This window comes from Pimephales promelas, chromosome 10 (genome assembly GCF_988280905.1).
Source record: "Pimephales promelas chromosome 10, fPimPro1.hap1.1, whole genome shotgun sequence".
Classification (NCBI taxonomy): domain Eukaryota; kingdom Metazoa; phylum Chordata; class Actinopteri; order Cypriniformes; family Leuciscidae; genus Pimephales; species Pimephales promelas.
In genome coordinates this window covers 32,346,980-32,362,974 of record NC_142778.1, presented here as the reverse complement: position 1 = coordinate 32,362,974, position 15,995 = coordinate 32,346,980, and the positions used below count along the sequence as shown (strand labels likewise).

At 39.7% G+C, this 15,995-nt stretch overlaps 1 protein-coding gene across 2 annotated transcripts in view; it reads left to right on the top strand.

Moving 5' to 3' along the window:
* mctp2a (multiple C2 domains, transmembrane 2a) overlaps positions 1-15,995 on the top strand; it is a 49,796-nt gene that overhangs the window by 26,277 nt on the left and 7,524 nt on the right. For both annotated transcript variants that reach the window (XM_039683805.2, XM_089116472.1), the window contains exons 18-19: positions 10,715-10,834; positions 12,261-12,302. In XM_039683805.2, coding sequence (XP_039539739.2) covers positions 10,715-10,834; positions 12,261-12,302 — 162 coding nt within the window. The remainder of the gene's footprint in view (positions 1-10,714; positions 10,835-12,260; positions 12,303-15,995) is intronic.

Sequence of the window (15,995 nt, the reverse complement as noted above, 5' to 3'; positions counted from 1 at the left end):
ATTTATATCAGTAATAACATGTATTACATACTACTTTTTGAAACTTTTGTGAGGTTTAGTGCTGATTCGTATCGTATAAATCCCACTGTGAGTGTCCCTTTGAATTTTTTATGCACGTCTACCCAAGGCACTGTTTTGAACACTTCCAGTCTCATTAGGAGCATCTGCATATATACATTTAAAAAAAAAAAAAACACTTAATATATCTCCCAAAAGCATGCAGGCGTGCTCTTTTAACCAGCCAGACTGCTTACATAGTTGACTATTTTTTATTGCTTGTTTATGCAACAGTAATGAGCCTAGAAACAGCACTTATAAAGGCCGACAACTACAGTAAGTCCAAGAAGGAGGGCCGTGTCAGATAAAATCTTTATAAAATACCACATTTTAGATGTGGCTTGCACTTACTGAGAAAGATGAATGTGGCATACATCAGTGGAGACTGCAGAGGGGTCACACAGAGTTCTCTGCTGTGTGTCTCACTGTGGCCTGTAGATGGAGCTACAGCACTGTCCAAACATGCATGCACACACTCACGCAGGGCCGAGAACAGGTATTAGTCGAGAGCAGGCCGATGACAGTTCGGATGGTAAGCATTAAGCAAAGTAATTTCTTACAGCGCATTACACAGAGCAAACAGACTCCAAAAAAGTTTCCACCACAGGCTAAATGAGCGTTACCCAGCCAGGCATTAACTGGCCAAATTTGCTGCTTCTGAACTCTGTAGTTTCAAGCTTTTTCAATAAAGATGAAAGGGATCGAAGGGTGAGGAAAAAAGAGATTATTTACACTTGAAAGCTGATTTGGAGCTTTGCTGTCATTAGAGTCTTTAAAGTGTTTAAGTAGAATTAATATTTTAACATATGAGCTTGCTTCGTCTGTCAGTAGTCCGGACTAGAAAGGAAAACCTGCACGTGTGTTTGTGTGTGAGTGTGTTTAAGATTTTTTTTCTTTCCCTTTTTGACACTGCCAGGTAGCAAGCGGTTTCGACATCATTTGACAGGCTGTGAAATGCTGATTGCTTCACATCACAGACTGTAAAGATGGCATCTGATGAATGTTTGATGCCGTGCAGCTGTAAACACAGTTGGCAGCTGTGACGGAGCGTTCTCTCTCTCTCTCATTCTCTCTCTTCCTGTTTCTGTCTAGCAGAATCGCCAGCACCAGATGATAGCAGGACGGGGTCTAGGCAGGTTCCTGGGTCCTGAGGGAACGCTATAAAGTGGCGGGCACGGTCTAAGCTATTAACTGGCTTACTGGGACAGCCAGGATTAGACTGATTATCAGCATTTCCACGATCCGATTCGTTATTTCAGTTAACTCGCGCAATGTCCTCAGGAAAACGCAATGATCTCCTGGTATTGAGGGGTTTTCCTGCATGGCATTTCATGTCTGTGCTGGGCCTGTCATTTTAATGTTAATTCAGTACAGTTAATTACTTCAAAAAAATGTATGCACTTAAACCAAATTAATACTTTTAATTCCTCAGCAAGGAATTTCAACAAGGTCACACTCGGCGCAGTCCCAACGGAATCTCAACGCATGCGTTTAAAGTTGAACTTTTTTTTTAAGAAACATGGTGCAGAACACTAAAAAGGAGCAAAACATATTAGCCAAATACATGTGTCTGCATATATGTAGGCAAACAATTAAAAATGAGTGTAGATGGAATGCAACAACAATTCCTATGTGAACTAAGTCAGCCTAGCTGTGGACAAAACACAATATATTGTCTATGTCTAAACAATAATTTACTTGGTTCACTCATTTTTGCTTATCTTTAGAGGAATATAAACCCAAACAGGGTGGTCAGTACTTACAGAATGCCGCAATTGATCGATCAGAATTCTGTAGCAATCACTATTCTAGGGAGCTGACCAAAACGAAAATTAGAAGAAATTGTAAAATAAAAAAGTTAAAGGTTTTTTAGAGAGTCGTGAAAGAAACAATATATGCTTCTGTAAACAATTAGTTTGAGATAAACAATAAATTGAAGAAATCTTCAACAATAAGATACGACATCTAATATCTTATAATTCATCATTTATTCACCATTATGTTGTTCCAAACCTGTATGACTTACTTTCTTGTGTGGAATTTAAAGAAGATTTGATTACCAAACAGTTCTGCCATTGTATGGTCAAAAATAATTTTTCTATGTTCCACCATAAAGAGAGAGGTTTCGGAAGTAAACAATGCCAGAATTATATATTTTTGGCTTAAAATACCCTAATTTCCATGCAATTAATTTGATTATTTAATGAACATGTCACGCACTTCGCTCACTTAAAAGTTTGAATCGATTGACAGTCCCAGTCTTTGTGTTAGATCTTTTGTCTGTCAGGGTTTTCTTTGTCCCTTACCTTTGTTTCGTTTCACTCTGAAAGTTTCCCTGGACAGCTACATTGAAATGAATGTGCGCATATGTGTGTGTGTGGGTCCCGCTGTGTGCCTCATGGGCTTTAAGAAACTGTCAAGGAGTTTGTGCTGCGAGTATGACAGGAGGGCGAACCCTTGATAGTGATATATGTGCACGGGCTCTTCCTGAAACTCTGGAGGAAGGGATTAATAATTAAAAAGCTGGATTTGAGCGTCCGCTAACAGTGCAGTGATGGCTGGAGATTTGACAGTGTCAGTGTTGTTATTGAGACGTGTATGCTCCGTGTCATCGTTCGGCTCCTGGGGCTCGACGGCGAGTCTGCCTTGACCCCGCGCACATCCCTCTTATCCTTGACACTGACGGTAGCGGCGCTGACAGCTCCTCCCTTCACTCCGCTCGTGCTTTTTACATACGAGTGTACACTTTCATGATCACTCCACCTAAATGTGCGCATGCAGTTTGCATGTTTACATATTCATTGTTTGCTTTGCATAATTTGTACATATTTTTAATATTCTCCTTCCATCTGTGCATAAACATGCTTTAGCGTAAACAGCTTGCATTCCGCTCTCATATATTTTTTTTTGTTTTCCCTATTACTGCCGGCGAGCAAACATGCTCCGTCTTTAACCCTGATGCACATGTCTGTGTGCGTTTGCGTGTCGTAATGACCAGCACTAACACGCTCGCCACCTCAACAGTCACAGAGGACAACTCTCCCCGGGCGCCCGCGGTCGACTGTCTGTGACGTATACTATGCGCTCGTATGTGTGTGTGAGCTTCCGTGAGCCGAGCTGACACTCGGGGTGCCGTCTGCCCCGGGGGAGAAGGCTCGCATGGCAGATCTGTCACCCGTGAGGTCGCTGAATGTTAACGCTCCCAACATGGATTAAACACTGGTGGCCAGTGCGGCGGGGTGGGGTCGCTGTGCCATCCGCTGACAGGCACCACAGGGCTCTGTACACTGGCCTCCACACCGCCCGTGACAGAGAGACTTTATCTCTCCCTCTCTCTCGCTCCCTCTGGGCGCACAGTCCACTCCACCGCTCACGAGAATCACAAACATGTATCAAACACTCACAGCCTGCAGTGCGCTTGCAGGATCACGAGTTATACATGCAATGCTACAGTCATTCTAGTTCAGTGTGGATATGTTTGGGAATAATTCGATCTACAAGATGTAATTATAAATGGAATATAATTGTCTTCATTTGTCTTCGTTTTATAATAAATTGTTAATGATATCCACAATAGCAAGATTATTTAGAAATAATTTAATTAAAACAGCTCTCATTGTATTTCATGTACATTCCAACAGATTCAATGTTTTAATTGAATTAATTAGCCAGCAAATATTCGTTGATTTTATAAAAACACATTATATTTAAAACATAAATTAAAACTTTTAAAAAGAAGCACATATTGTCAAAAAATTACTTACTTTTAATTATTTAATTTTTTTTGTCATGTGTCTGGCCTGCAAGGAAGGGCTGTTTAATCTAATCAAATTTGATCTCATTCGCGAAAAATTAAAGAACTAGCATTTTCAATGAGCAAATTCCTCGTACACGTTGACATAAGCGATATTTGAACATATTTCAGATTAGAAAATCATTATAATGCAGCCAAAGATAAATTATGAGGAACACCTTTGTCTCATAACAGACACAATGAACGAATCATTCATGAATGACCCAACAATACCATTTACTCAATTTACTGGACATATTGGTGAATAGCGAGATTTTTAATAAATGAGAACCTGATTTTTGTCACACCATTCACAGTTTTGAATCCTGAAACTGAATCTGAACACAGCTCAACGGGTCTTGGTGTACTTGATTTACACGAGACAAGCTTCTCCATGTATCTCAAGCTCCTTTGCTTATGGACATGTACGATTGTTACTGCCACTGGGGCATTTGATTCAGTGCAAACGTTGTCATTTTTCTGTGTTTTAATCAAGACCCCGATGTATGTGTCTTGCATCGCCCTACATTTCACCTTGGAAAAAAGCCAGAGCAAGAGGGAAAAGTGTGGCAACGCTGTAAGGATGCTCTGTTCGCATTAAAGTTGCCCGGTTTCATCGTCTCTCTCAAACACATTAAGCCTGCAGCCAATAGTCAGCCTTGTTAGATTTGCACAGATACGTTCATGTAATCTGGCATCCGTCCACAGCCCTTCGCCTGACCCTCATAAGGCACGGCTGCCGTTGTTTGCGTCTCGCCGCTGCGGAAGATAAATGTACGAGAGAGACACGAGAGACTCAAACTTCCCCTCATGGTTTAGTTAGTGCTCACTTGCTCTGAGAGCATCCACACACGATAGATTTCCCAGTCAATATGCACGAAATGTTAATGCTTCGAGTAGTTACCTATGTAAAGTTATTTGACTTAAATCTAAATTGTTATAAAGTCAAGCCCTCTGGGATTTGTTTAGTTTGACTGTGTAATGGCCCAATATGTCCGGTGTTATCTCGCTAATTCTCCGTCCAGTTTTGATGATTTATGGACTTAAGACTGCTTCTGATTCAAACACAAACTTTACTGGACATGATCCTTGCTCAGTTTGTCTTTCTGTGTTCATTAATGCACTGAATGAATTTATATTGCTCTTATGAAAATGCTTTTAGTGGAACTAATCTCCCTTTATAAATTCTGGGTTGTTTTAGCCAGTCAGTGTTGTGTCCTTTTCTATATATGAAGTGCTGATATACAGTGGGGTCCATGAAAATACCTGAAATATTAAACTAGAAAACAGGTCTTTTTAAATTTGAATAATATTTCTTAATATTACTAGTTTTAACGTAAGTTTAATCAATACAGTGACCAAAATACAGACTTCTTTAAAAAAAAAAACGTTTTAAAAATCCGACCGACCCCAAAAAATTGAACAGTAGTCTATATAAAATAAACAAAATATTCAGACTGATCTCATGAAATGGCGTATATATGACACGCCAATTCGTATTTCCATTTTTGGCGTGCTATTAACATGCATAATCGCTTTTCAGTGTGTTTATGAACGCCGTTGACTTAACGTTACATTACTGTTACTGTATATATAAATATATGACCTAGCCCAACCCCGTCCCTAAACCTACCCGTCACTGGGGTTAATACCATTTATGAGTCTTCTCCTTCCATCCTAGGAAAAAAAATATCACTCCCCAGATGTAGAGCTACATTTTGCTTCGTTTCGCTCGGACATTTAACGGCGTGTACATACACGCATACACGCGGATGGCTCAAAATGCGTATAGATAACATGCCACTTTCAAGTCAAGTTTACGTAAAAGTCATGATGTCATGTTGAAATATTAAAAAATGTGACCCTGATCACGAGAACTTTCAACAGTCGGTCAGATGCTTTTTGGATCATTCTCAGATCATGCCAGAGAATATGAACATCACTGTAATGACAATTTGAGTGCTGCTGTCATTAAAGCAAAATGTGGACAAACCACATACTAGCAATTTAACTTAAATTAGGTTAATTTAAACAGGTCATTTAAAATAGACAAAATATACACATTTTCCCTAGTTCACACGGCGTATATATGGTATACATGTATTTTTATTCTGCATGTTCTGACTTTGAAATTCAGATGGATGGAGGTTCTTGTACTCCCACAGTGATGCATGTTTACATTTAGCAGTAGCTGTGGAGTGTTTTTTCCCAGCCCTCCACACCACTTGTGTTTAGTCTGTCAGTAAGTAGTCTGATTTGGTAGCCTCTCTCCACCCCTTTGCCGTTTAATCAATTTGCAGGATTGTATAAACTCTTAGTGAGGGCGTCTTTGTCCTTTTGTTCTCCTCTCCCCCTCCCTGGAGAGCGTGGGTGGCGTTCTGCTGCCAGCCGGGCTTCGGCTCCAGGACTTATTTTATTCACACTTTTAATCGCTGAGTGCTTTATTATTAGGTATAGGAATTCCTCTGAACAGGGGATCGTCTAGAGAGGCCTCGGAAATACATTTAGTGCAATCATATTAGCCGCACGCTAAAACAAATCCGTCAGACGGTTCTTAACCCCCCGTTTGGCCGGTCTTCTGGTGGTCCTTGTTGGTGTGTGAGGAGAGGGCGTCTCCATCATCTACATCAATCTACAACAACACACTCTTATCACTCCAAATCATCTTTCCCTCTTTGGACTCTCGACATTTTTAAATCTAAATGATTTTTAGGTTCACATAGCAGTAGAATGTGTGTACAAGCTTTGCTAAATATGGTGTATATACAGTTATAAACTGATAATTGCAATATTGCAGGGCTTTTGTGGAAACAATGCTGGACAGCAATGCAAATAGGTTCTTTGCATTGTATGCATGCTCTGTTAAGTGTGTGTGTTGTGTTTTTTGTTTTTTGTCGGTGTGGTCGGAATATCTAGAGTCGGAGATGAGCGGCGTCATCAGTAGGTTTTAGACTTTCTGTGTGTGTGTGTGGTCGGTCTGGGCTCATTGTTGCCAGATCTCGCTTGAAAAACAAGCAACTGGGTCTGATAAAACAAACCCAATATAACTCACTTTCCTTACCAAATAAGCTCAAGTTCACGATTGTATTCTGGAAATAAGACCAAAAACATTGCAACAAGTCAATGATCCCATGCAAGCATATGGACAAAGCAACGCTGCCTTTCATGTATATGTAAAACAAATAAATAAAATACCAGTTGTGAAGTGTTAACTAAGACTTTTCTTAAAGAAGTCACCATCTTTCATATTTATTTCCGGCACTGTCACTATGGTTACACGTGTGGTTCATGTCTGTTCAAAAAGTATAAAAGGCTTGACTTCAGTTGCTCGTAGTAGTTCCACCTCAATTGAATCTCGGCAGTCAATGGCTCTTTTTGTGTGGCCTAGCAGTGAATGCTCTTTGTGGCCCTCGTGTTGAAGGCATAGATTTCATTCCAGCTGTGTCATGTTCTCTGCAAAAAAGAAAAAGTTGCCTAAAATTGAGTGCTATGTAGCTTTGTAGCTAATACATGTGAAGTCCATGTATAAAAAATGAGCAATTCTGTTTGCACTTAATGTACTTAAGCAGTAAAACATCCCTGTGTTTAAAAGGTAAACCAATATACAGCTGGGTTTCTTCTTCAATATAAATTGACTCTAAAGGAAAGCGAGGACGAGGTAAAACCTGACAGATTTTAATCACTGCGCTAATAAAACACAAACCACTTAAGCCGGGCTCAGACTACAGGAGTTTGTAAATCTTAACCAAATGTGAAATCTGGTTGCATCATGCATGTAATGGCTACTTGCTGTAGACATTATATGAGAAAAAATTATTAAGGCAGTCGTGTTTTTGCCACATTTCCACCAGCTGTTGTCCACCACGTTGCTTGTTTCACGGTCGCCATTTCAAAAGTTCCATCACGTCTCCTTGTAGACTCACCTCTTATTGGCTATTGCGGAAGTACTGACGTAATCATAATCATTTCGATTTAAAACATGTTTGATATTGTCAGGGTGGCCCTGATGTATTTGCTAGCAGATTTGATCTGTAAATGCCTCACATTATCAGAGAATCTGGGCTGGATACTAGGGGTGGGAATGGGCTCTATGCACGGCAGTATTTCCGGTGAAGGTCTAAGGATGCTCGATAACTTCCGCTGATCATAGAGTCCAATGCAATAACGAGAATTTATATTGAATTTTATACTCCATCCATGGTTATACTAAAGAAACGTTAGTCACAAAACAGACACCCCTCGTTATGTTTATGTTTCTTTTTAAAATTATATTAAATAAACATAACTATATATAAAATTATATCTAAACGTATGAAATTTTCGTTTCAAAGACGAGAGGACAGTACATTTTAAAGACTCTGCCATAATCCAGGTTTTCTCAGTTTTCCTCCGCTTTAATCTCCCCAATCGGAAACACTTGGCGTCCGTGTATCAATACAGTATTGCCACGGAAAATATCGCAATACTATGCGCGATTCGATTTTTTTTTTTTTTTTTTTTTTTTTCCCCAACCCTACTTGATACGATTTCTTTCTCAGAATGTCGGGAGGGGTAAATTAGGCTGAAATCGGCCTGAAACTCCTGTAGTCTGAGCCCGGCTTATTGACTCAAGGCTATCGGACACTGCCTTCACACCCAAATTAGGGAGACTTTTCCAAATGTTCACTGTTCTGTTTTTATTAGCACTGGGGAAAAGGCACGTAAATCCAGCATGCTTCCAGATTCACACTGCTGGGGACGAAATGAAGACATTTCTGACAGGTTTTGTTCATCCAGTCATTTAGATGCTACATTTAGACTCAATACATTTGACTGTATTTCTGTGTGCTTTTATCTCGTCCACCAAGCCCGAGAGCAGTTGAGCGGAAATTTGCATTAGTGGACGATTATGAATACCTGTGACAGATTCTCTCTCTCTAGACTCACAGGCTGCAAATGAATGGTCTCCTACTGTTGACTCGCATGGGAAGACAGGGACCAGGCAATTAGACTTTAGTAGTTAATGTAGAAGCTTCTGCAGGCAGGGCAAGCAGGTTCAACATTCCTGCTGGGCTGTCGCCAGGTTTTTTTTCCCCCAACTCGGCTCTCTCACTTTCTCCCTTACTTTGGAAGGTATCACTTATGACAGCTAACCTGTTGATAAGCCCTTTCGAGTTTATCTGAGGGTGAGGATGAAGGCGGGCCCCTCCACGTGGGGTCCATCTATGCAGCAATATGCCGCTCGTATTCAACCTTCACGAGCTGTAATACGGTTTTCAGCTTGAATCTGCGCGCTAGTACAGATTGAATAAGGATTTAAAGAGATTCAGCCATCTATGATAGGATAGTGTGACTAAATTTGTAATGAATTATTAAAGAAAGACCCAGATGTGTGCACTGTTGTTGTTGTTGTTGTTGTGCCTGCGGGGTTGTTGTCCAAGTGCTCTGTGCATTAAGCACGATTCTCATATCCCTGGTGGCTGTGTTTGTGTGTGCGTGCAGGCATGTGTGAAAGTGAACCTAGCTTAGGAGTGGCAGTAGGTAGACTGCCCAGAGCGTGATGTCTGGCCACTGGCTGGTATGACAGGAACATGCTGGTACTGTACTAGATTTAAAGTAAGACCTGCAGGCCCTGTCTAACTTAAGTCAAACATATTGTCTCTAACAAGCCTCCAGCATGCCATGGAAGCAGAGCCATGTTGTTCTGTGTAGGTACAAGCTCGTTCTTGTGACCTTCAAATGAAATCTACAACCATCGTGCAGTGTGAGAATTTCAGATGTTTTCATTTAAATTCATGTTAGACAGATGTGATGTGCAAGCATTGTTCTGAAAGTTTATTTTGGAAATACCCTGATGTAGTACAATTTTAACCTTTACATTTATTGACTTTTTGGATTATCGCCTATTTACCATTGTATAATGCAGATTTTTTCATGTTTAATAAATGAGATAATAATAAATAAATTATTCAGCATAATTAAAAATGATGAAGGTGGCAGCAAAGGTAATCGAAATATAAAATAGACAGAAAGTGTGCACAATTAAATACTCAGTATCAGCTGATATATGTCAACTATTACAATAGAAACACAATATAAATATTCTCTGGTAAATATTATGGCACCGTTATATTTTGCATCCCTAGTTTTCTTTCAATGTTTCAGTTATTTCTAGCAGTACATTGACGAAATTTGCTGACATAAATGCTCAAGTGTTATGTTACAGATCGGTTGAGTTGTAATGTGCAGAGTGCATTTTTATAATAATGTTCCCTGAGAATGTCTGTTTTTACGGTCATCCCTGTGCATCATCTTATTATTTCTCAGGCTCATTAAGTTGCCGCTAGCTGGCTTTAAATTCAGCCGGCCAATTAGCGGCGTGCTGCGCGGTGCTATGGGTGTTGTGCACCTATTTCTCTTATGGAAATCTGAAGGATTATTCATCTTATTTCTACCAGGGGTCTTGAGTGTTCGCAGTCTCTCTCCGCAGTGGTGAAACGCATACGAGTGCTATAGGTCAGGCAGCAGGAATGCAGTGCAGTCAGGAAGCATTTGAAACGCAGTACATCAGAGCAAGTGTGGAGGACCCGCTCCTGTCAGATGCTCCGATTTGTCGCATCCGAATTACACACTATAATCAATTGCAAATGGCTTTTTGAAATATTAAAACCTCCTATACCACGACACACAGATTCCGACACAGGCACCTGGAAGGGATGCTTGGACAGTTTTTCTTGTTATGACAAGGTCTTTCTACTTTCTAAGAGTTAATTTCCGATGTAATATTTGAGGAAATGCATATGTGTGTGTATGTGTGGGCAGCATTGCCAACTGCTGTCTAGGATCCTCATACCCTGTTTAAAACCATCTCTCTCTCTCTCTTAGATATTTGTGTTGACAGTCTGGTTTTGGGAGCTGTTCATGTTGCCCCTCTTCCTCCTCCTGCTCATTGGCTGGAACTACTTCCACATCACACCAGGCATGGCCAGCTCCAGTCAGGACTTGGTGAGTGCTGTGATGTCGCCCACTCAGCTGCACAGAAAATGGCCCCTCATAAGTCAGAGTCTGTGCTGGTGACTCACAGGATTTAGAAATGACAAGCATCAGTTTTAAACCTCATAGATTCTACTGAAAAATCAATATTAATAGACGTTCTGTCTATAGATATCTGATGTCATATACAGTAGACATTTTTTATGTTTTTGAAAGAAGTCTTTTATGCTCACCAAGGTTGCATTTATTTAATCAAAAATGCAGTAAAAACAGTAATAATGTGAAATATTGTTTACTATTATTAAAAAAAAATAAAATACAAAACTAGATTTTCAGCATCATTACTCTAGAAATATTCCAACAGAATTCATTCTAATATGCTGCTCAAGAAACATTTACTATTATTATTATCAATGTTGAGCAACAATGATACCATTCAAACATTTGTGGTAACATTTTTTTAAAGCAAGATAAATCAATACTTTTATTTAGCAAGGATGCATTAAATTGATCAAAAGTGCCATTTACAATATTACAAAAGATTTCGATTTAATAAATGCAAATGAATAAATCGCCATTTCCACAAAAATGTTTTCAACATTAATAATTAATAGCAGCAAATCAGCATTCTAGAATGATATCTGATGGATCGTAGACTAATGCATCGATGAAGATTGTGCTGAAAGCGTGAGCATGCGACTGTGGGATGATATGAAACGAGCAACAGCAATGCAGGAAACACAATATAGTGTATATATTATGGAACACTCAGAATTAAGTATTCTAGGGAGTCATTAGACAATTTACAGCACATTATAAACCTTAGAAGACTCTTTCCACACCATTTCCAAAGACATTAATTGGTCAGCCCTTCCTAATTAGGTCCACGTCATCTATAAATTCAACATTCACAAGGGTTAAGATGTCTGTCTATCACTCTTGGTCGTAGGTTTGAACGTGACCTTCATCTCCAGTGGGTTGTGTAAACCGGATTTGAGTCTCTGAGCAAAACTCTTGTGTATGTGCCGTATCTCAGGCTCGGGACGGGGCACCGAGCGGAAAAGAGTGCCACAGTTACATTCAATAGCCAGAAAGGGTCAGGGATGACTTAAGAGCGGTCTAGGCACCCGAACGGCCAAGATTAAATGCATTCCTTTCGGTTTCAGGTGCATGTGTGAGTTGTGTGTACGTGTTTGTTGTGAAGAAGATTAGATTGCTTGGTTGTGACATCGCTCTTGTGAGGAAGGCCCTTCTCATTCACCTCCTCCTTTTGTGCGAGGTCACCCGAGAGGCAGTTGCTACGGCAACAAGGCCTCTCCCAATGGGGGTGTATATACAAGCGAAGGTTTCATTACGAGGTGTTTGTTAAGAAAATGCTCCATTGCCCACGTGTGTCTCAATCTCATCCGTTCTCTGTCTCTTTCCTCTTCTTTTACAGGAGAACATGTCCGTGGCTGAGGACGAGGACGAAGATGAAAAGGTATTTTGCCGGTGTCATGCGTGGTTTTTGATCAACCGCTGACTTTCATAGAGCTTCTCTGAGCTGTCCTTGGGGCTCTGCATAGACGGACTGTATGCTGTACCTTTAATTATACGTTAACTTAAATACGTTTAAAATGAGGACAGACGATTCAGCAAGCACATTTTCCCTCCAGTACTTTCACACCAGTCCTCTGGGAATCCTCGCTCAGACAACAAATGGATTTGGTTGCTTTGCTGCGGTGCTTTGAAACGCAGAAATAAGCACAGAACGGCATCATTAATTGAAGTTTGCCTTCCGCTGGGGAATAGAGGCATTGTAAGGATTTTGAGGCAGGCATGGCTAAATAGGGAGGCTGGACGGCAGTTGAACTCCTCCTTTAGCATTTTATTTTTTCTTACGCTTAAGATGAGTCATTAGGCTAATTACATATTCTCCCAAATCTGCTTAGATCCAATTATTCTTAAAATATTCACTCATTAAAAAAAAAAGAAGAAAAGAAACATCCTTAACAACATTTAAGCTGGTATGGTTTCGTTGTGGATGGTAAACTGTCATAATGGTCAAAAATCTGAATGCTGAGTGCTGAATAAATTCATAATGAGGCAGGGCAGGCTCATAATCGTTTTAGGCCACGCTGTCTGGTCCAGAGAAGAATGAGTTAACAGGAAGATAATGTGTTATTGCTTTCTGACTCGGATGTGCGGAAGTGCGCAGCTCTAAGCCTCCGAGCGCTGACCCTTGCGCTGTACGGCTAGGGCCTAGGATTCATATTCATAATGTGCTCAATATATTCTGCGATGATGACCGCAGGCTAGCTTCATCTGTTGAGAGGAACCCCTCTGTTAAAAACAGCTCCCTCTTCCAAATCCTATCCAAGCCAAGCAGATAATTCACGGATGAAACGCATGATATGTGTGTGCATGCACATTAGTTTACGCCCAGCAGCTAAACAATTGTAATATATCTTGGAGGGAGAAACAAGATGAAATATAAAAACAACGACTTACAAGCCTTATAAATATTTGGATTTGGGAATATGTGCGTTTAAATTAGGATGACGTATAATTAGCTTGGAATATTATAAAAAATTGACCTAGCATGTCCGTTCTTTGACTGCCTGTGCATGTATTTATTTGTATTATTTCATTAAAATTACACACATTTTTCTAGCGAGATGTTTTTACACCCTTTCACGTCTTGTGTAAATGAAATATCTCCTTTCATTTATCAAATTACCCAGATGTCCATGTTTGTTTTAAGTTGTCAGCTCTAATTTAAGGTGGCTTGTTTCAAAGTCCTGTTATGTTTTTTCACTTTGACTTCAGTTTCACGCAGGCAGATCAAACAGTGTAGCGTTACACTTCCTATCAAAGTCATCGCAGCTAATGTTTTGGGCTTGGAGAATGATCGGTGTTAAATTTGATCGCTTCAAAGGTGCCGTTTTTTTCCTACTCTTTGGTTAACACGGGGATAAAGGCTGTCCCCTCTGAGGAGGTTACGATTACCGCCCGTTTTCCCAGTGTGTTTTCCCCTGGAGGAAGAGAATATGTAAACCTGCAGCTGCGATGGAATGAAGCTGATGGGAGAAGCCACGAAATAATAACAGATCTCCTCTACGAGCACGAATCTTGTCCTGGGGGAGAGAGAAATGTACAAGTCACGACGTAACTTCCCTTCGGCTTTCGGTATCAATTGTGTTGAGCGCGCAGACACTGGTTTAAATCAGATCAGAAAACGAGAGGATTGAAGAGAAAACAACCCCCTGGATGCGTGTCCTGAATGACCCAGAGGCCCTGTTCCCTGGGCTCAGGTCACCTAAGAGTACCAGGCTTTGGCTCTTCTAACCCTCAAGCCCTCTCCCCCCTCACATCTAACATATCACCTTCAGCACACACCACAAGGACAGAGTGTTGATGTCATAATCATTGTGTATTCCAGAGTGCACAATCCTGTGACACATCCATTAGGGAGCGCTGGGTGTTTTGTGCTTGTTTGTACGGTGGTTGTCGGCTTTAACGAACCCATTTGCAACACATTTAGCCAATAACGCAGGTGTTTTATTTAGGTGCGTTCCTCTGGTTATTCCGTTGTGGAATAAGTGAGTCGCGAATATTTGCACCAGCTTTGAATGAATATTCAAATTTGATGCCATTTACCCAATTACAGGAATGTTAAATGATGTGTTTTTTTTTATTGTGCCGAGCATCCCTGTGAAACCGCATTTTCTGTTTGCCTTTGTGCAATCTGTTCCCTATTAAGCCAACATAAAAGTTGTGACAATTTCATTTGAATTGAGAATATGATCTGACACAGGTTTTCTAATCAGTAGACATGTAGCGCGGAGAGTTTATTTATGGCGAAAAAAATGTGTTTCCACCTTAGAGGCGAAAAAAAAAAGGATGTTTGACTTCAAGGGGGTTCCGAAAGATGAATTGCAAAAGTCCAGAGAACGTGTATATCACACATGCTTTCACTGTCATCTTTTGGTCGCCATTAATATGGATATTTCATGTTTGTCATTTTAAGACTTTACAGCCTTATCAAAGCAATCTGTGACAAACGTTACCTCACATGTACAGTGAACCTTAGTTTTGGAAACTAAAAAATATCGTTTGATAACATAATATTAAAGGAAGTCGACACCTGCAAAACAAAACAATACGTGGAGTTCATCACATTATCTATAGGCATGAACTCACTTTATTTTTGAACAGCGACTTTTATAATCTTACAGTTTACAACACTTTATATTAGGTGCTGTGAAACCATTAATCGCATCCAAAATAAAAGTTTGTGTTTACATAATATATGTGTGTGTAGTGTGTATATACATACATATGCATGTATATATTCAAGAAAAATGTGTTAATATATCAAATATTTACATTTATGTATAATATTAATTTTGTGTATATATATACATGCAAATATTTCTTAAATATATACATGCATGTGTGTGTTTATATATACAAAACAATGATACACACTACACACACATATATTATGTAAACACAAACTTTTATTTTGGATGCAGTTAATCACGATTAATCGTTTCACAGCCCTTCTTTATATTAGGTGGCTTGCATTGAGGAAAGATTGAAAAAGTCAAAACCGAGCTTTTTAAACTACTCCAGCTCAATTGCTCATAAGTTTACTTATGCAAATATCTGTTTGTTAATGTTAAAATCGAAAAAAAGGAAATAAAAAGAAACACGAGATGTAGAAAGAACCAGATTTTTTTTCTGAGCATAATTATTATTGTTTTTTAAATAAACCAGCAAACCTAGAAAACGTCTCGTTTTGCTCGAAAATAAACTGGGATCTATTTCTTTTAAATAATCGCCACTTGATTTGATATTTTGTTATCTATTATGTGGCTTAAGTGTTCAAATATTTTTTGGGGAGCACTGCGAGTTCATTTTTCTTGCGGTTGGTCGAGACTCATTAAGCAAAGAAACGCTAAAGACATTTGAGCTGAAATCAAACACAGTTGATACACTGAAAGAATATATCATCTTCTGCACTTTATCCTCCTTTGACACTTTCCTCACAAATGAGGGATTTGAAATGACTCATAACAGGAGGCATGTTGATTTTCTCTTGATTGATATCCAAGTCTCTGTGTACAGACACGCTGTGTGTCGCTGGAGTCGACGGGTTGTGCTTCCCATGGTTCCCTGTGTCTGGGGC